The sequence below is a fragment of the Rosa chinensis genome, chromosome 7, assembly GCF_002994745.2.
Source record: "Rosa chinensis cultivar Old Blush chromosome 7, RchiOBHm-V2, whole genome shotgun sequence".
In the NCBI taxonomy this organism is placed as follows: domain Eukaryota; kingdom Viridiplantae; phylum Streptophyta; class Magnoliopsida; order Rosales; family Rosaceae; genus Rosa; species Rosa chinensis.
In genome coordinates this window covers 44039842-44057221 of record NC_037094.1, presented here as the reverse complement: position 1 = coordinate 44057221, position 17380 = coordinate 44039842, and the positions used below count along the sequence as shown (strand labels likewise).

Below are 17380 nucleotides of genomic sequence, written 5' to 3'. Positions count from 1 at the left end.
GGCAACATTCATTATCAGTTAGGTTTCTGTTAGTAGTTTAGGTTTAAATTGTTAAATCAGAGAATTGTAAAGACGAAACTAGCTTCGACGTGGAAACATTCATTATCGACCAAATCATTGATGCACAAATTATTCAAATACCAAATCCGCCCTTTATATATAAAACCAATTTCCAGATGGATGAGTTCACAGTTTGAGATAATATGAATGAGAGAGGCTGTGATATTCTAGTCATCTGATGGATAGCCACTTGCATGCATGAATGTCGTTTCTTTTGACGTTATACACGTACAAATTGTTTACTGATTATTTGATTTTCATTCCCATCATATATATCTGTTTTCTCCAATAGATTAGTTGATGCTATGGTTTTCAATATAATTAATTTTTACAGAAATAATTCTTGAAGAGAGACTTAAAGTAGTCTGATTATTGTAGCTGTCGTGATGAGACTAATCTGTTGTAGATATTATCTATATATGGTTGTCTACTGTAAATACTCATTAGTTATGTCCTTATGATGTAAACACTACTCCTATATAAAGGGGTCTAATGAGAATAAAATACACACTTCTACCTCCTCCTATATTCTATCTCTCTCTTATTCTCTAGTTTATAACATAATCGAATTTTTCCTCATTTAATGGTTAACTCCACCTGTGAATGCATATATAGATCCCTTTTTTTAGCCATTTTAAGGGATCGCTCATTAGACCCACTTTTCAATAGTATTTCGGCATCTCAACCGTTCAGTTTTTAGGTCCTAATGTATAGATCATTTCTGCAAATTTTCAACAAATTGATGATCGTTAAGGTATCGAACTAGATTACATCAATAGACGAACCGAATCTGTCCAACCTGAACCGTTCGTATTCATAATTGTAAATCGCAACTGTAAATGTCTTAATGATAATCAATTTTGCTGAAAATTTGTAGAGATGATCTACTCATATATTCCTAAAAACTAAACGGTTAAGATGTGAATATATGATTAAAAAGTGGGTCTAATGAGCGATCCCTTAAAATTGCCAAAAAAATGGATCCCTCACTAGAAGGGCCCTAAACCGGAACCGTTCGTGTACATTGTTGTAATTTGCAGTTTTAGATGCCTTAACGATCACCAAATTGGCTGAAATTTTGCAGAGGTGATCTATACATTAGGACCTAAAAACTGAACGGTTAAGATGTGAAAATGTGATAGGAAAGTGGGGAAAAATGGGAAATTCGTACCGTCCGTACGGTACAGACGTCCGCACGTAGCCAGACTGTATATATATATATATATATATATATATATATAGCCGTCTGCAACCCAGAAAAAGTGCGGACGTCGCTCCTCTGGCCTCTATCAAGAGTCAACGGCGCGGCGCCGCTTGCCGAACGAAGGCCAGGGGTCTGAGAATCTAGTCTGCAGTCGGGTGGAGTCGCCGACGACGACGCTATAGCGCTACCCAGAACTTGCAGTTGCAGGTGAGGTCGCTGCCCAGAAACCTTCAACCTCGATCTCCTCTGACCTCGATCGCTGCCCAAAAGTGGTTTGGGATGCCTCCAGCCTTCGTCCAGCAAGCCCCGCGCCGCCGCCGCCGCCGCTTGAAAGCTACTGCAGCGTCGACTTCAGCACTTTAGCGACAGTGCGGACGTCCGCCTGTGATTGGCCTAGTATATATGTCTGTGTGTGCGCGCGCGCGCCCCGCATATATTAAAATATGCGGATTTCCTTAATAGACTCACTTTTCGATTGCATATCTACATCTGGACGGTTCAGTTTTTAGGTCTTAATGTATAGATCACTTCTGCAAATTTTCAGCCAAATTGATAATTATTAAGGCATTCCTAACTACGATTTGCAATTATAAAAATGAACGGCTCAGGTTGGATAGATTCAGTTCGTTTATTGATTTAATCCAATTCGATATCTTAATAAAATGCTGCAGAACAAAAGAGGAGACACATCTCACCACACCAACTCAATAAAAAGAAGATGTATCATAATTTGCCAGAGCATCGGCTCTTCATACATACATCAACTCTCTTTGTTACATTTTAATTAATCTGAAAAATCTCCACAAATGGTATTCGATCAGGTACCTTATTTTATAAAGGAAAGAAGAATTAAAAGCTGACCATGGGGGAGCATAATCAACAAAAGAGTACGTGGTAATTAACAACAATGCATTGAATTGTTTGATCGAGCTACTGAAAGCACTGCTCCTCAGACGTTGTATAAAGCCTTGATTCCTTGAACATCGTCCCCATGCAAACTTCGAGTCACTCCCGGGGGAATACCTGGGGCCATGATAGCTCCCTCCACTGAGCTATGTCCAAGTCCCAGAAGGTGCCCTATTTCATGCAAAGCCACAGTCTCCAGGTCATAAGCACCTGGTGTAGCACCCACAGACCAAGGCTCATCAGCATCGTAGTGGAATCTTCCATCCGACGGCCTAAAAGCATGGGCTAGGACCCCTCCCCGGCCATCAAATGGATACCCGTCTCCATGATCACCCTTATGAAAACTAATCTTCAAATCCGCATTCTCATAACTTTGGGACTGGCTGAACATGAAGTGAGTGTTCCCAGCCCATGTTGCGAAAGCCCGTGCGACAGCGCCCGTGGCTTCGGATGGGGTGTTGGGGAGAAAACCGTAAGTGAGATGGTATTTCGAGGAAGGCCATTTTGGATTTCCCTCGAAAAATGAGTAGTGAGCAGTGGTATGAATTGAACCTGTAAAACAATATCGAGTACTTAAATCGTTAGACAGAATGTTCAAGTTTTAATTCAAGAGAATTACTGTATGGTTTTAATTTTCATTTTGAAAGTCAATTAACATGAGGAGAAATGGTAATTGTAGATGCATGTATGTATCATTTTGGGTATATTAATGTATAATTGTATATAGTAGTGCGTGTTCTATTGATAACTCGTAAGAAAGTTAAGAGGACAAATTAATTGTCTAATAAGATGAAATGGCTAGATACCATGGTGGTGCCTTTTCTTGGCTGATCGCATGGACGAGGTGCCATTGATGATATCCGGCACGCCACAACGAGGCGTCATCATCTTCGACACTGTTTTGCCATCCAATGTTCCGGTGGACTTGAGGTGGTAATTGATCTGGTAAGTCTTGATGGCTTCCTCCAAAAGGTCGTCAAAATCATCATCGTTCGAATGACTGTGATTCTTGTATTTCAAGTAACCGTACTTTTCAAGGTATTTCTTGAGGTCATTGATGCCCTTGACCTTATCACCTTTGTGGCAACCCTTGAGATGCTCAAGGAACTCAAATGGGGAAGAGCTCTTGTTGTGGGGATGAGAAGCAGTTGCATAAGAGAGGAGAGTAAGAAGGGCAAGGAGGAGAGTGATAGTGAAGAGAGAAAGATTAGATTTGGATGCCATTGCTCCGAGTTAGCTAGCTAGTTATTTTGCAAAAGCCTTGTATTTGTATTGCTATATATAGGCCATTCTTCGCTATATTTTCCATATATATAGCTAGCGGTCTTCTTTAACAAAAAAAAAAAGATGTGACTTTGACTAGCATTACTAGCTAGGTCCTGAGGTTCGAGATGATCAATTGGAAGTAAAGAAGACGCTATATTGATTAAAAGACTAGTTCCTCAGTCGGAGAAGACGCTAAGTATTTACGGGCTCATTCGATCAAGGTCATCAGTTGCTAGAAGTCTAGAACTAGTCCTGCAGCTTATCTTACTCCCTAAATTAATCAGTTAAGAAGCCATTGGTGGACTACATGTAGAAATTGTGAAGACCTAAACTTCAAATCTGCCTCAAAGTTAATATATGTTTTGGGACCTTTTTTTTTAATAGTAAAGAAAGATTAATGAGCTTCATCAAGTAGTCTTTTTCCGTCAAAAAGGAAACGAACTTTTTTGTACAAATTAAATACCTTAATTTGCTGTCGCAGTAATCTCTCATGAGAAACACAAATGGCAGATTCTTTTACCAGCACTACAGCAGGTCTCATTTTAAATTTAACTCTAGACCGTCAGACATCGATCAAAAGTATAGGTTGATTTTTCTTATGAGACTTGATTTCTCACTTGACCGGAATATGTGAGATCCGTCACTTTTTTTTGGGTATTCTTTGAATAGGCGGACCATTCTTCATTATTCGAAAGATCAAGTGTTCGCCATGTCACTCTCCATTGTTAGACAATTCTTCAAATAGCTAGCTAGTTGGCAAACAATACATATGTGTATTGGGAGCTCAGAACCAAACTATATGTGACACGTGTGTGTGTTTGAATTGTGTTTTAGTTTGGTTCTCTAAAACAAGCACAAAGCTCTACATGTTCAAGCATGCGAAACCATATTTGGAAGTGATGTGAAACAATGAAAATAAGTAACCCACCCCATGTTCGTCTTCCATCAGTTTAGGAGTGATATGAAAACCTTGGTAGCCATAACTGTACAATGTACATTACAAAGCAGAGCATTACAGAGAAAGAAGGCTATTATTCTTCACATCCACATTTTTAGGCAATGGATGAAAATCAAGCAAGCAGTAGAGTTTCATCTAAACTTGCGAAATGAGGAACTAGGAACTTTCTTGGTTAAAATAAAAGCTTAATATTTAGACTGCTCCTATATAGATACTTCCAGCTTAAACATCAAAGATGTTCATAAAACATGGACATGTTCTATTCCCCTACCTGTCTGGCACAACTACTCTTCTTTCTATATATTAATTCCAAACTCCAGCGCAAAGGAAGAAGCAAATTAGTCCTAACATGTCAATCGACCTTGAGAATGTACACAAAATAACGACAGCAACTGACTTTAGCATCCAAATTGCAAACAGAGCAACACTGTCAATTGCCGATTAAAAAGACCTCATCAAACAGTGACAAGATGATCAGCTCATCCGCAATCTTTAAGATTGTATAACCCAAGGGTAGTTGACACACTTAACCTAAAGCTATTTAAATTAAATAGAAGATTGAAGAACCGTAACATCTGTTTAAGGTGTCTAACATTCTTCCAAATGATTACATAAGATTATCTATAAAGATGTAACTACTCATCGTGAAGCTGTAACCCATACAACATCAATGTCAATGCAGCTCCATAGTAACAAGAGGTGGTCAAAGTCTTGATGCCTTCCTACATGAATTCGACGAATTCATCGTCAGTGGAATGATCGTGGATCTTGTGTTCAATTCCAATAAACCAATTTTTTAAAGGAATTTTGGAGGTCAATGATGCTTTTGACCTCACCTTTGTGAGACCCGTTGAGATGCTCAACTGAGGATGATGTTTTGTTGTGAGTTTCTTCTGCATTTGCACAAGAGAGGAGAGAAAAGAGGGTGAGAAAGAGGAAAGCGAGTGTGAAGAGAGAAATAAGACTAGATTTTGAAGCCATTGTGGTTTAGGATGGAATGTGTTGCAAAAGCCTCATATTTTGATTGCAATTTGTAAGAAATTACAAAAGCAAGAACACAAAAAATAGATAATTTCTAAAGCTAAGACCACGTCTAGTTAAAACTAACCCGAAAGTCTTTCTAAGGGACTATTGCAGAAACTAGAAAGGCTAGTCTTGCATATGCGTACAGTTTGGGTGACCGACTCTTAGGCCTTAACTGAGTCAACGATTCAATGAAGCCATTAAGATATAGACGTTGGTAGGTGGAACTCGTCAAAGTTTCTGTGTCCTGCAGCGAAGACATGGAGAGCCTGATAATTTAGTTGCTTTCGATAGTCTTTTTTTTTTTTTTTTTTGAGAAAATTTTCGATAGCTTTTTTATGCTGGATCCATTTGCATTCTGATTTACTTTGTGTTAGTAAACACATTGGAAGTCATGCATTAAAATCATTTATTTTATTGTGATACTAACTTCAAGTTAGTAAATGTATCATAAGTGCGTAATAAGAAAAGTCGATGATCATTCCATGGGACTAACATGCAACAGAGATCATCATGAACTGTAGGTCTATAGCAACTTACTGGAAGCCTAACACTGATTTACTGGTGAAAGGCAACTGGTAATTGATTTCATTTTTCCAACAGGAGAAAGGATTATCGAAATTGATTTGTATCATTTCAGTTTTCCTTTTGTTTTAAGTTTTAGATGATCAACTTTTCTAGTCTTATTTTGTTTTAATTTTTTTTGAAGGTCCAAAAAGATTTTTTTTTCTTTTCAAATTGCAATAAGAGATGGTCACGGTTTGTATTAATGATGGGTATTAAACGCAATCAAATATTGTTAAAATAGTTTGCTATTGCCACACTTAATTATGGGTCCCCTCATAGTCATAATAGATACTGCCCACGAAAATAAGGCACAATCGAAGGATGACCGCAGCTCCACAGGGCACTGATTGCCGTATGGCTAAGGCTGCTTAATTTATTAAGGTAAGCTGCATGTCTAATGCCAAGACCTCCGAGTCCGAGGGACTTATATACAGGGGCGGAACTAGGATCGAAAGTTTGGGGGGGTCCAAAATGCAATTTTTCTTAAACGCAAGTACCAAATATTCAAAATAATCAAAAAAACTAATTAGCCAAGAAGTAATTAATAATTTTATATCATAATTTATGTTTGAACAAAAATTTTAGTAAGAAAGAAGGTTAAATATTTTTTAAGGGTTTAATAGTTTCTAAAAGAAAACACAAATTTAATCTAAAGTCATACTGAATATTAATTATTCTGGGTTGTGATTGGTTAATATATTAATTTTGGTGAGATAAGTATGGTATATATTAATATTCTATGAATAAAATATCTAAATAAGGAAGATATTGAAAAAAACTTGCAGGGGTCCGGACCCCCCCAGACCCCAACATAGTTCCGCCCCTGCTTATATAAGACAAATTTGGTTCCAAGCAACAGTAGGGGAATGAGTGTCTTTTCCCCAAAAGAAATTTCTGGTTTCATTACGATCTATAGTTTTTGTCACTTTAGAATAGACCTCATCAAAAAGCCCGGCCCGGCCCGTCAAAAAACCAGCAAAAGCCCGCTAGGCCCGACCCGTAAAAGCCCGTAAACTATTATATTATATATATATATATATATATATCTATATATGTATGTTGATGTGCTCATATTTTCTTAATTCTTATATTTCTATGCCTCTTTCTCTTGGTATATATGTTTAGTTCTCCTTATTTATGGTTCATTTACATTAATTTAGTGTCTTTGTAGGTGTGTTTCAAAGAAAGAAGCTAAGCTGAGCTAACTAACACAGAAACTGTTGTGCAAAATATCTAACTTCGCTGAATTACTAGGAACTTCTCGGATGGAATTAGGAGCTGTACGCTATATGCACGGAAAGCCCCATGTGTCTAGTTTCTGAGGAATTTTACGGTTTGCGATTTTGATTTTTCTAGAAGGAGTTATAGCAATTTAAGTGAAGGCAGTTTAGCTTGAACGAGAATCTGCAACACAGAAATTGTTGTGCAGAACACCCAACTTCACTGAATTACTGGGAACTGCTAGGATGGAATTAGGATCTGCACCATATATGCACGGAAAGCCCCATGTGTCTAGTTTCTAAGGAATTTTACGGTTTGCGATTCCGATTTTTCTAGAAGGAGTTATGGCAATTTAAGTGAAGGCAGTTCAGCTTGGACGGGAATCTGCAACATCTTTTACAAGTTCATGTCTAGAACCTAACTTCACTGAATTACTGGGAACTGCTCGGATGGAATTAGGAGCTGTACCCTACAATCCTATATGCACGGAAAGCCCCATGTGTCTAGTTTCTGAAGAATTTTACGGTTTGCGATTCCTACTTTTCTAGAAGGAGTTATGGCAATTTAAGTGAAAAAAATTCAGCTTGGACGAGAATCTACAACATCTTTTACAATATGCACGGAAAGCCCCATCTAGAAGGCCCAGCATATATATTTGGAAATCTTCAGTATGCCACATCATCATTATTGAAGATCCAGGACTTTTAGACATGTTTATATGTGTGTGTGTGTGTGTCTTTGTATGAGTGTGAATTTGTTGTAATTTGGTTTATGGTGAAATTGGAAGTTCTCATACTTCTATATAGAATATGTGCATATATATTCTAGTATTCTACATGTCATGCAGTCATGACTATGGTTGACCGATTCGATCGGATTCAAAAATATGGTGAAATTAGTTAAATTTTTTACCACACTCATAATTTATTATAATAATCTCATCTAACGGTCGGTTTTCCCATTTTATTTGAATTGATAGAGGTTGCCCTTTGGAGTGTATGATATATAAATATAGGTTTATAAGAGTAACTAAGTTTGACCTAGTTGATCGAATTCGAAACGAGAATCAAATTGGCTGAATTTTCTACAACCACCATAAAACATTATAATCTCTCCATCGAGCGGTTGGTTTCTCCGAATTCATTTTCCACTTCATGATTTCTTTAGAATGAACCTCAACAATTTAAATGCAATATATAAGTCATATAACTTTAGAAGGAAAATTGGTATAGGCCAATGTGTTTGTAATTAAATTTTTTTTTTTATCTTATGTCCGCACACATCCATCGATGGAATATTTACAAACGTGATGTGAAAAAATAAGCACGTTTAGCAGTCGTCATGCCATCAGTCAACCAAGAAAACATATAAGTGACTACGGTTGACCAATTCGATCGGGTTCGAAAATATGGTGAAATTGGCTAAATTTTTTACCACACTCATAATTTATTGTAATAATCTTATCCAACAGTTTGGTTTTTTCATTTTCTTTGAATTTATAGAGGTTGTCATTTGGAGTGTATGATAGATAAATATAGGTTTATAAGAGTAACTAAGTTTGACCTAGTTGATCGAATTCGAAACGAGAACCAAATTGGCTGGATTTTTTACAACCACCATAAAACATTATAATCTCTCCATCGAGCGGTTGGTTTCTCCGAATTCATTTTCCACTTCATGCTTACTTTAGAATGAACCTCAACAATTTAAATGCAATGTATAAGTCATATAACTTTAGAAGGAAAATTGGTATAGGGCAATGTGTTGGTAATTAATTTTTTTTTTTTATCTTATGTCCTCGCACATCCATCGATGGAATATTTAAAAACGTGATGTGAAAAAAATAAGCACGTTTCGCGGTTGTCACGCCATCGGTCAATCAAGAAAACATATAAGTGACTACGGTTGACCAATCCGATCGGGTTCAAAACTATGGTGAAATTGACTAAATTTTTAACCACACGCACAATTTATTGTAATAATCACATCCAACGATCGGTTTTCCCATTTTCTTTGAATTTATAGAGGTTTGCTCTTTGGAGTGTATGTATGATATATAAATATAGATTTATAAAAAAAATTATGTATAATACTAAAATTATATATATGTTTTTAGAATGATATAGAAAAGTCTGGCCCGACCCGAAAAAAGGTGGGCTACCTGGCCCGGCCCGAAAAAGCCCGCAAGGCCCGCCTTATAAGGATGAGCTTGGATCTTATGATTTATAATGAAGCCCGGCTTGGCCCGGCCCAGCACTATTTAAAAATGTAATTAGGCCGGGCCCGGGCCCGGGCCCGCTATGAATGGGTCCGGCCCGGCCGGTTGACGAGGCCTACTTTGGAATGACATTTAAAGGAAGAAAGCACATGGTTAGGCATTCCAAAAATGTTGGACTTAATGAGGGTCAACGTACCAGCTCTAAAAAGGGTGGCTTTTTTTCTAGCCATTGAGCTTGTTAGAAATTTTTATAAGAAGTTCTTCAGCATTTAAAGGGTCTTTCCAAAAGACTATATTGTGAATCCCACTTACCAATAGTGGACTTATGCTAGATACTTAACCTATTGGTAATCTCACTTTTAATTTTGTTAGAAATTTCATATTAAATTTAGGTAGAGGACTTATCAAGATTTATTTTCTGACCAGAAGCTTGAGCAAAAGAGTGAAGAAATCTCGATAAAAACGTAGCAGCTTTGTTTGAGGCCTTGGCAAAAATCAAACAGTCATCAGCAAAGAGTAAATTAGAAATCCTAAAGCCATTAGGAGAAGACAGAAGGCCAATATGATTCTTTGACTTATAAGTTGGGGCATTAAGGTTTCTAATGAAATTTTCCATGCACAAGATAAAAGTATAAGGCGAAAGAGGGTCACCTTGTTGTACGTTGACCACCCCCACCGTGAACATTTTTTTTTCTTCTTTTAAATGAACATAATTTCTTTATTCAATTAGTAAAGAGCATTGCCTTGTAAACTACCATCTTCTTTTTTTTTTTTTTTGTAAAAAGAACGACCATCTTTTGCCTAAAAAAGGAAATGATAGGAATTAAAAATAAAAATAAAATAAAAAAATTGAGAAACGGGTCGGTTGAGGATGAAGTGATAAACCTAACCCACAACCCGATACCCACGCCCTTGTCGACTATTATAACTGATATCTCCAACGTCTAGCGCCTCTTTGAAACCCTATACTCGGGTTTTACGAATAACAGAAACAACTCTGCCGCCATTGAAGTCTGCCTCCGGCCACCGCAAAGATGACGAAGAAGACTGAGAGGAAAGTGAACGTTTCCGGGAGGCCGAAGCACTCCCTGGACGCGAACCGCACGGATGGGAAGAACAAAGAGCAGCGAAGTGCGGCCACCGTGCGCCGCCTCAAGATGTACAAGGTGAGGCCCAAGCGTGACCGCAAGGGCAAGTTCATCAGCAACGAATTCCAGTCCAAGGAGTTGCCCAACACTCGAATCCAACCCGATCGCCGCTGGTTCGGGAATACTAGGGTCGTGGGCCAGAAGGAGCTTCAAGTCTTTCGTGACGAGCTCGAGAATCACATGTCTAATAGATACAATGTGATTTTGAAGGAGAAGAAATTGCCCATGTCTCTTCTTAATGACCATAAGAAGGTATTTATGATGGCCTTGTTTCACAAGTTTAATTTGATCTGTTAACTTTGGTTATGGATTGCATACTTCACAATCGTATTCCAATGTACTAAATTCACGTTTCTGATGATATTTATGAAGCAATCCAGAGTTCATCTGCTTGAGAGAGAGCCGTTTTCCGATGCATTTGGACCTAAGACAAAGAGGAAGCGTCCAAAACTCTTGGCAGCTAATTACGAGTCCCTAGCTAAGAAAGCCGATGGTTCTCAGGGTAACTATTTCTTCGTTTTTTGGACCCAGTTGTTGTGAAGAACTAATTCTTTCGGTTAAGTTGTGCGGTCAGTTATTTGTGATTTACACCTAGAGGAGTCAGTTAATTCAACTTCTTATTTCTAATATGAAATGGTTCTTGACCTAATACAATTTGCTACTCTGTAGATGTGTTTGAGCAGAAGCACGATGACATTGCTGCAGAAGCAGGCGAAGCGGACGGCTTTAGGGACTTGGTTCGCCATTCAATGTTTGAGAAGGGACAGAGTAAACGTATTTGGGGCGAGCTCTACAAAGTGGTAGACTCCTCAGATGTTGTTGTCCAGGTCAGTGTTTCTCCCTTTTGTCATCCACTAAGATTATATTAATCTACACATTTACCTTTGCAAGTATACCAAATTAATTTCAGTGTAACTGTATTTATTCTGCTGTTCATATTGATGCACATAGTAACATGGCAAACCAGGATTGTTTTATAATGTTGTCATGTTTTGTAGGTTTAGGACTCTGTACATCATAATAATTCTGGATTTAAAATGTGCATTCTACTTCTAGCATCTTGCTTCATCCACCTTCATCCATAGAGTCGCTTTATGGATTGTTGATAGTTATCAAATCTAATTTGATTTTATGCTATCGTTTGCTCACTTGCCACAATTATTCACCCTTCTTGTCTGAGATCACTCAACTGATACATCCTCCATCATATTGCTGTTTTTTAGTTTTAATTCTTGCTCAGCTTTCTTATTACAGGTTTTGGATGCAAGGGATCCGCAAGGTACAAGATGTTACCACTTAGAGAAGCATTTGAAAGAGCATTGCAAACATAAACACTTGATTCTCTTGTTAAACAAGGTTGGTTCTATTTCTCATGTTTGGAGTCCTAGATGATTATGAGCTTAGCGCAGTGTAACAATATCAGTACTTGTATTCTCCAGTGTGATTTGGTTCCCGCGTGGGCAACAAAAGGTTGGCTAAAAGTATTGTCGGCGGAGTTTCCAACTCTTGCATTTCATGCTAGCATCAACAAGTCATTTGGCAAGGTACCTTCCATATGGATTGATTCCTTCATCTAAATTAACTGTGTGTCAAGGAGTGAAGATCTCCTCGGGAATTCTGGAACTTGTATCTTCAATATGAAATCTACTTTCTCCCAGTTATTATCTGAAAATCTACTTTCTGTTCGTCATTATCAGATTTAAACTCTTTAAAAGAACTAATAGGGAAAAAAATCATCTTAGCCCCCTCAAAACTGGGTTAACTTTTTATTTCTTTTTGTTCCACTTGCTACCTTGTATAAATTTTATTTCAAATAATGTATTGATTTTGCTTTGTTGCATTTAGGGTTCCCTTCTATCAGTGTTGAGGCAATTTTCCCGATTAAAAAGTGACAAGCAAGCAATTTCTGTGGGATTCGTTGGGTATCCCAATGTTGGAAAGTCATCTGTTATCAACACACTGCGAACAAAAAATGTAACATTTCTGAACTCTTTTTCTTCTTCTAGTTTTGCATTGTCAACATTTAAATCCTGTGCTCTGCCAGTGGTAATCAGCTAAAGGCTGAAAATAAAATGATCTGTTTTACCCTTGCACAATCTCAGTAATTATGGTTTATGGAACTTTACTCTGCAAATTTAGTGGAAGGATAGCAAATTGGGCTGTGGTTTGTCTTTCTATAATGATTGCTAGTCTAGTACTGGATCTAGCTGACATTATGTGTGTTCCTATCTCTGCAGGTTTGCAAGGTTGCTCCTATTCCAGGGGAAACGAAAGTGTGGCAATATATAACACTCACAAAGAGGATCTTCTTGATTGACTGCCCCGGAGTTGTCTATCAAACCAACGACTCTGAAACAGATATTGTACTGAAGGGCGTGGTATGTCTTTGTGCTGCTCTTTAATTTGGAAATATTGATTTTTTGATATTTCCTTAGGCAAATGATAGGACGAGCAATCTAGTGAAAATATGAGGGTTAGGGTGAGAATGTCCTAGCTGAATGTATACTTTAAAGATGGTGCCCTGGTGCAAAATGGTTTATTCAAACTGTCTTCACTTTGAGTTGCAAATTAAAGAGGTTGAAGTAGTGCATGTTCAGTTTCTTCTAACGGTTATACCTGCTTTTCCCAAGTAGTGCAGTGTTCTTGTTTTATAAAATGTTAATATGTGCTGTTGTGTCTATCCATACGATAGCTCGACAATGTTTTTTTTCTAAAGTCCGACATCGATTGATACAGTGCAGTAGATGTGTATATATAATGTAAAATATTTTCTTCTGCTTCTGCATTTAAGCATCATGATTGTAAAATATGTTCGCATTCACTTTGGAGCTGGAGCCTTTGAATGCAATATTTTATACACCATCTGCTAAACAATTGTGATGTCTTTTCCAGGTACGCGTCACAAACTTGCAGGATGCTTCAGAACACATAGGCGAAGTTTTGAAACGAGTTAAGAAAGAGCACTTGCAAAGAGCATATAAGATAAAAGACTGGTATGGTGCTTTTCTGTCTGATGAATTTGATGTTAGTATCCTGGTATTAAATAGAAATTTGTAGTGTCCTAAATCTTTCTAAACTTGTGATTGCACTGGTGTCTTCACTCTCTTCAGTTGAGTCCATGTTCACAGTAAAAAAGAGTATAATTTGAAATGGCGTTTCTTGAAGACCCGAAAAATCTTGCTTTGGATTTGGAAAAAATAACCTTAAAATGTATCAGTCTGGCAATTACAGTGCACCTGATAAGCAGTATTGTACCAGTTTATCTTCTTCCTGAAAGTTTTGTGGAGTCTGTTTTTGTATTTATTTATTTTCTTGTCACAGCAATCCTGCTAATTACATGCAACTATGTAAGCGGTAAGTAGTAAATCCTAACGTGGTTTTATTGTTCAGGGAGGATGATAATGACTTTCTAGTTCAGCTATGCAAATCATCCGGAAAGCTTTTGAAGGTAACTAGCTACTTAATAATTGTCTCTTGCTATTTTTCAGTAGCTACAGCTTTTTGTTCAAATGCTTGCAAGACTTGCGAACTTAAAATCGGTCAAATATAACAATTAATGGGAAGTCTTGCAACTTATGGGAAAATTTATACAATTAGACCATATGCTTGCAAATTATTCATGTTGATATGATTTTTTTTTTTCAATGAATTCTCCTTTTCATTTTCCTTCCTAAAAATTTTGTATACACACCTTCTAGGGTGGGGAACCTGACCTGATGACAGCGGCAAAGATGATCCTCCATGATTGGCAGAGGGGTAAGATACCATTTTTTGTGCCTCCTCCACAAAGAGAATTGCCATCAGAGGAGCATCCTGCCAATGAAGTAGAAAACGATACACTAATAGATAATAATCAAGCATCAGCATTTAGAGCCATTGCAAATGTTATGTCATCCCAGCAGCAAATGAATGTCCCGGTTCAAAGGGATCTTTATAACGAAAATGAGTTGAAGGAATCTAAGACGGAGAACCTTCCTGAACATGATGTTGAGGCCGAGGCATCTGAGAAGTCTAAGGATTCAGATAGTGAGACTTCTGAGAAGTCTGAGGACTTGGAGGATGAGGTGTCTGAGCAGTCTTCTGATGCAGAGGATGAGACGTCCGAGTAGATTTCCTTGGTGGAGGACCAAATATCTTTATGAGCTTCCAACCAACTGTCGATGCTTCAAAAGAACCCTGTTGTCGATAGTTACTTTTTTGTAGTCCATAATGTTATGCATTTGCTTTTTCAACCAATGAATCCTAAAAGTTACGTTATTGTTGAGTATGATTTGTTATCCATCTGTAGTATGTAATCTTCTACATATCTGTAGCCATTCGTTTCTGTTCTCATCTGATTCATCATTTGTTTGTCTTACAGACACCATGGGTTTGTGTGTGTGTGTGTGGTGGGGGAGCTTCTATTAATCCGAAATAACGGTATAATCGTTCACTGAAAATTTCACTAGAAAAATAAAGAGAATCACAAATGTCGTTAAAATTTGAAAAACCTAGCGCAAAAAATGGGGTCGGGTTTTCGAGGATCATTCAACAACACTTGTGACGTCAGGCATCGTTAGCCTCGCCGCCTCCTTTGCCTGCACCGTTCTCAGGAAAATGGCCCGGGTCCGCACAGTAAGGGAGTATAAAACTATAAATGTTGATTGTTTCTGGGCATGTTTTGAAGTGCCTAGAGGATCAATGACACCTAGAGTGGAGATTGAGTTGTCGCAGCCTATCTTGTTCAAAGAGGACTTTGTCACCTCTCACGATATGTAGGTTGGTTAGAAAGTATTTTGATTAAAATTGAAGTCAAATTTTGACGAGGTTGGGGTTCGAACCTGATACCTTGTGAAAACTAGCCCTTGTCTTTATCCAATTCGAATAAACTGTATGACATCTAAAGAGGAAAACTTTAAAAATTTATAGGGTCATGTATCGCTCTTTCAGTCTATTCCCTCCATGGTCCATGCTTATAAATCTTCTGATTATCTAATTTGCTAACTAGTAAACATTTGGCTCTATTAAAAAAAATTAAAATAAAACATAGAAAGTTTATTTCTATGGACCATTTTCTACTTCTTTTCCTATTTGTTTTTTTTTTTGTTACAATCGGGACCTATTTCTTTTCCTATTTGTTTGAAGACCGATGTTTATTTTAACATATCTATTTAATTGTAAAATATTATTATAATTAATAGTTAACTCTCCTAATCTCCTATTTAAGTCTTTTTGAGATTTCTCATGTAGAATTTCATTTCTTTTGTCATGTCAGTGTATCTTATTATACTCTAAATTACTACAATCATTATACAATTAAGTTTATCAAACACTTTTTTTTGAAATATTATATGTAACTGATCATGTAAACATTTCATGAAAATTCATTAATGATTTCCATGTTACTTTCTAAATTTCCATAATTTTTTTTCGAAAATTTACTTAGATCGAAATTTCCTTGATATTTCCATTTTTTGGACTATCGATATTCCTCGATATTCAATATTTTAGTCCTTGGAATTAACCCATTACTCTTTCTTAGTTCTTCGTTAAGTGAATACAAACTCACCACTTAATCTTTTTCCGATTATGCAACCTAGACACAAGCTCGCTAAGTTTAACATATCAAAATCATTAAGCAAGAAAAGGGTTTGGATAAATTTAGGGTTACAAGTACATTGATAGTCTTGCTAAACCTAGGGTTTGAATCACATGTAATTCAAGAAAACATTTTGCTACTCAATTGGAATCAACACACAACATATACGAATCTAGTGTAACTCCTAGCATTAGAGACCTAACATATTCATTTAGTTGCGCACCTAAACAAATAAGTAAAGATTCATCTTGTAGACACTGTGAAACAAACACTCAATTGATAATATAGAAAACTTACCTTCCTTTCATAATCTTCCAGCTCGTGTCTTTGGTTGTGTTGTTTTTGTCCATATTCCTAAAAACCAGTGGTCTAAATTGGATGCCCGAGCACTGAAGTATGTGTTTGTGGGCTACGGCGGTTATCAGAAAGGGTACAAGTGTTATCATCCACCCACCAAAAAGTACTATGTCATTATGGATGTTACTTTCTTTGAGGACATGAGTTATTTTTCCTCCTCAGCTACAGCCCTTCAGGGGGAGACTTCATATTTTGAAGAGCTGTATCATGGAGAGGGGGAGGAATCAGAAAGTGGAGAAGTCGCACAAGCAGGAGGCATTTTGCCGGATCCAGTTGAGAGCATCAGCTCCTCACCTCCAGAAGCAGAGGCTCCAGACATCCAAACACCAGTTTCAATCATTGAAACTGCAGTTGAAGACACAACTGCCCCTCCTGCCATCACTTCTACCCCTGACCCACAACTTCCTGGTACTGAAGATCACCCATTTGAGGTATGTCAACCCACTGGTACTAGCAATAGTGAGTCTAATGTTGAGCAATATGTGTTACCAAATAGGACCACTCGAGGTCAATCAGCCAAACGATATGAACCTACTCTTACTGCCAAATCAAAATACCCAGTAGCCAATTATATGTCCACTAGGAGGTTGTCTAAGTCATATGAATCATTTGTGAATCAAATATCTGCTGTATCATTACCTAACAGAGTGCAGGATGCATTGGGGGATCCAAAGTGGAGGAAGGCAATGGAGGAAGAGATGGAGGCGTTGTAGAAGAACAATACTTGGCAACTTGTGCCTCCACCACACGGCAAGAAGGCTGTAGGTTGTCGTTGGGTGTTTACTGTGAAACATAATCCAGATGGATAAGTGAATCGGTATAAAGCACGCCTTGTAGCAAAGGGGTTTACTCAGACGTATAGTATAGACTACGA

General features: G+C 37.5%; 2 protein-coding genes across 2 annotated transcripts; one reads left to right on the top strand and one right to left on the bottom strand.

Annotated features, from left to right (window-relative positions):
• Window positions 1-2094: 2094 nt before the first annotated feature.
• On the bottom strand, window positions 2095-3402 carry LOC112175085 (metalloendoproteinase 2-MMP). The gene is made up of 2 exons (XM_024312748.2): window positions 2977-3402; window positions 2095-2722 (listed from the first exon to the last, which is right to left on the bottom strand). Exons 1-2 carry the CDS (start codon window positions 3392-3394, stop codon window positions 2214-2216), a joined length of 927 nt encoding a protein of 308 aa, XP_024168516.1. The 5' UTR covers window positions 3395-3402; the 3' UTR covers window positions 2095-2213.
• Window positions 3403-10357: 6955 nt separating this feature from the next.
• On the top strand, window positions 10358-14901 carry LOC112179448 (nuclear/nucleolar GTPase 2). Its single transcript, XM_024317865.2, has 10 exons — window positions 10358-10823; window positions 10944-11073; window positions 11241-11398; window positions 11826-11927; window positions 12011-12115; window positions 12417-12545; window positions 12809-12949; window positions 13464-13564; window positions 13962-14019; window positions 14270-14901. The coding sequence occupies exons 1-10, from the start codon at window positions 10458-10460 to the stop codon at window positions 14678-14680; spliced, it is 1701 nt and encodes a 566-aa protein (XP_024173633.1). The 5' UTR covers window positions 10358-10457; the 3' UTR covers window positions 14681-14901.
• Window positions 14902-17380: the final 2479 nt, after the last annotated feature.

Coding starts and splice junctions, on each gene's coding strand:
- LOC112175085 (XM_024312748.2), bottom strand. CDS start 3,394: ATGGCATCCAAATCTAATCTTTCTCTCTTCACTATCACTCTCCTCCTT. Junction 2,723..2,976: donor CAAGAAAAGGCACCACCATG/GTATCTAGCCAT, acceptor ATTGTTTTACAG/GTTCAATTCATACCACTGCT.
- LOC112179448 (XM_024317865.2), top strand. CDS start 10,458: ATGACGAAGAAGACTGAGAGGAAAGTGAACGTTTCCGGGAGGCCGAAG. Junction 10,824..10,943: donor TTCTTAATGACCATAAGAAG/GTATTTATGATG, acceptor ATATTTATGAAG/CAATCCAGAGTTCATCTGCT. Junction 12,950..13,463: donor ATATTGTACTGAAGGGCGTG/GTATGTCTTTGT, acceptor TGTCTTTTCCAG/GTACGCGTCACAAACTTGCA.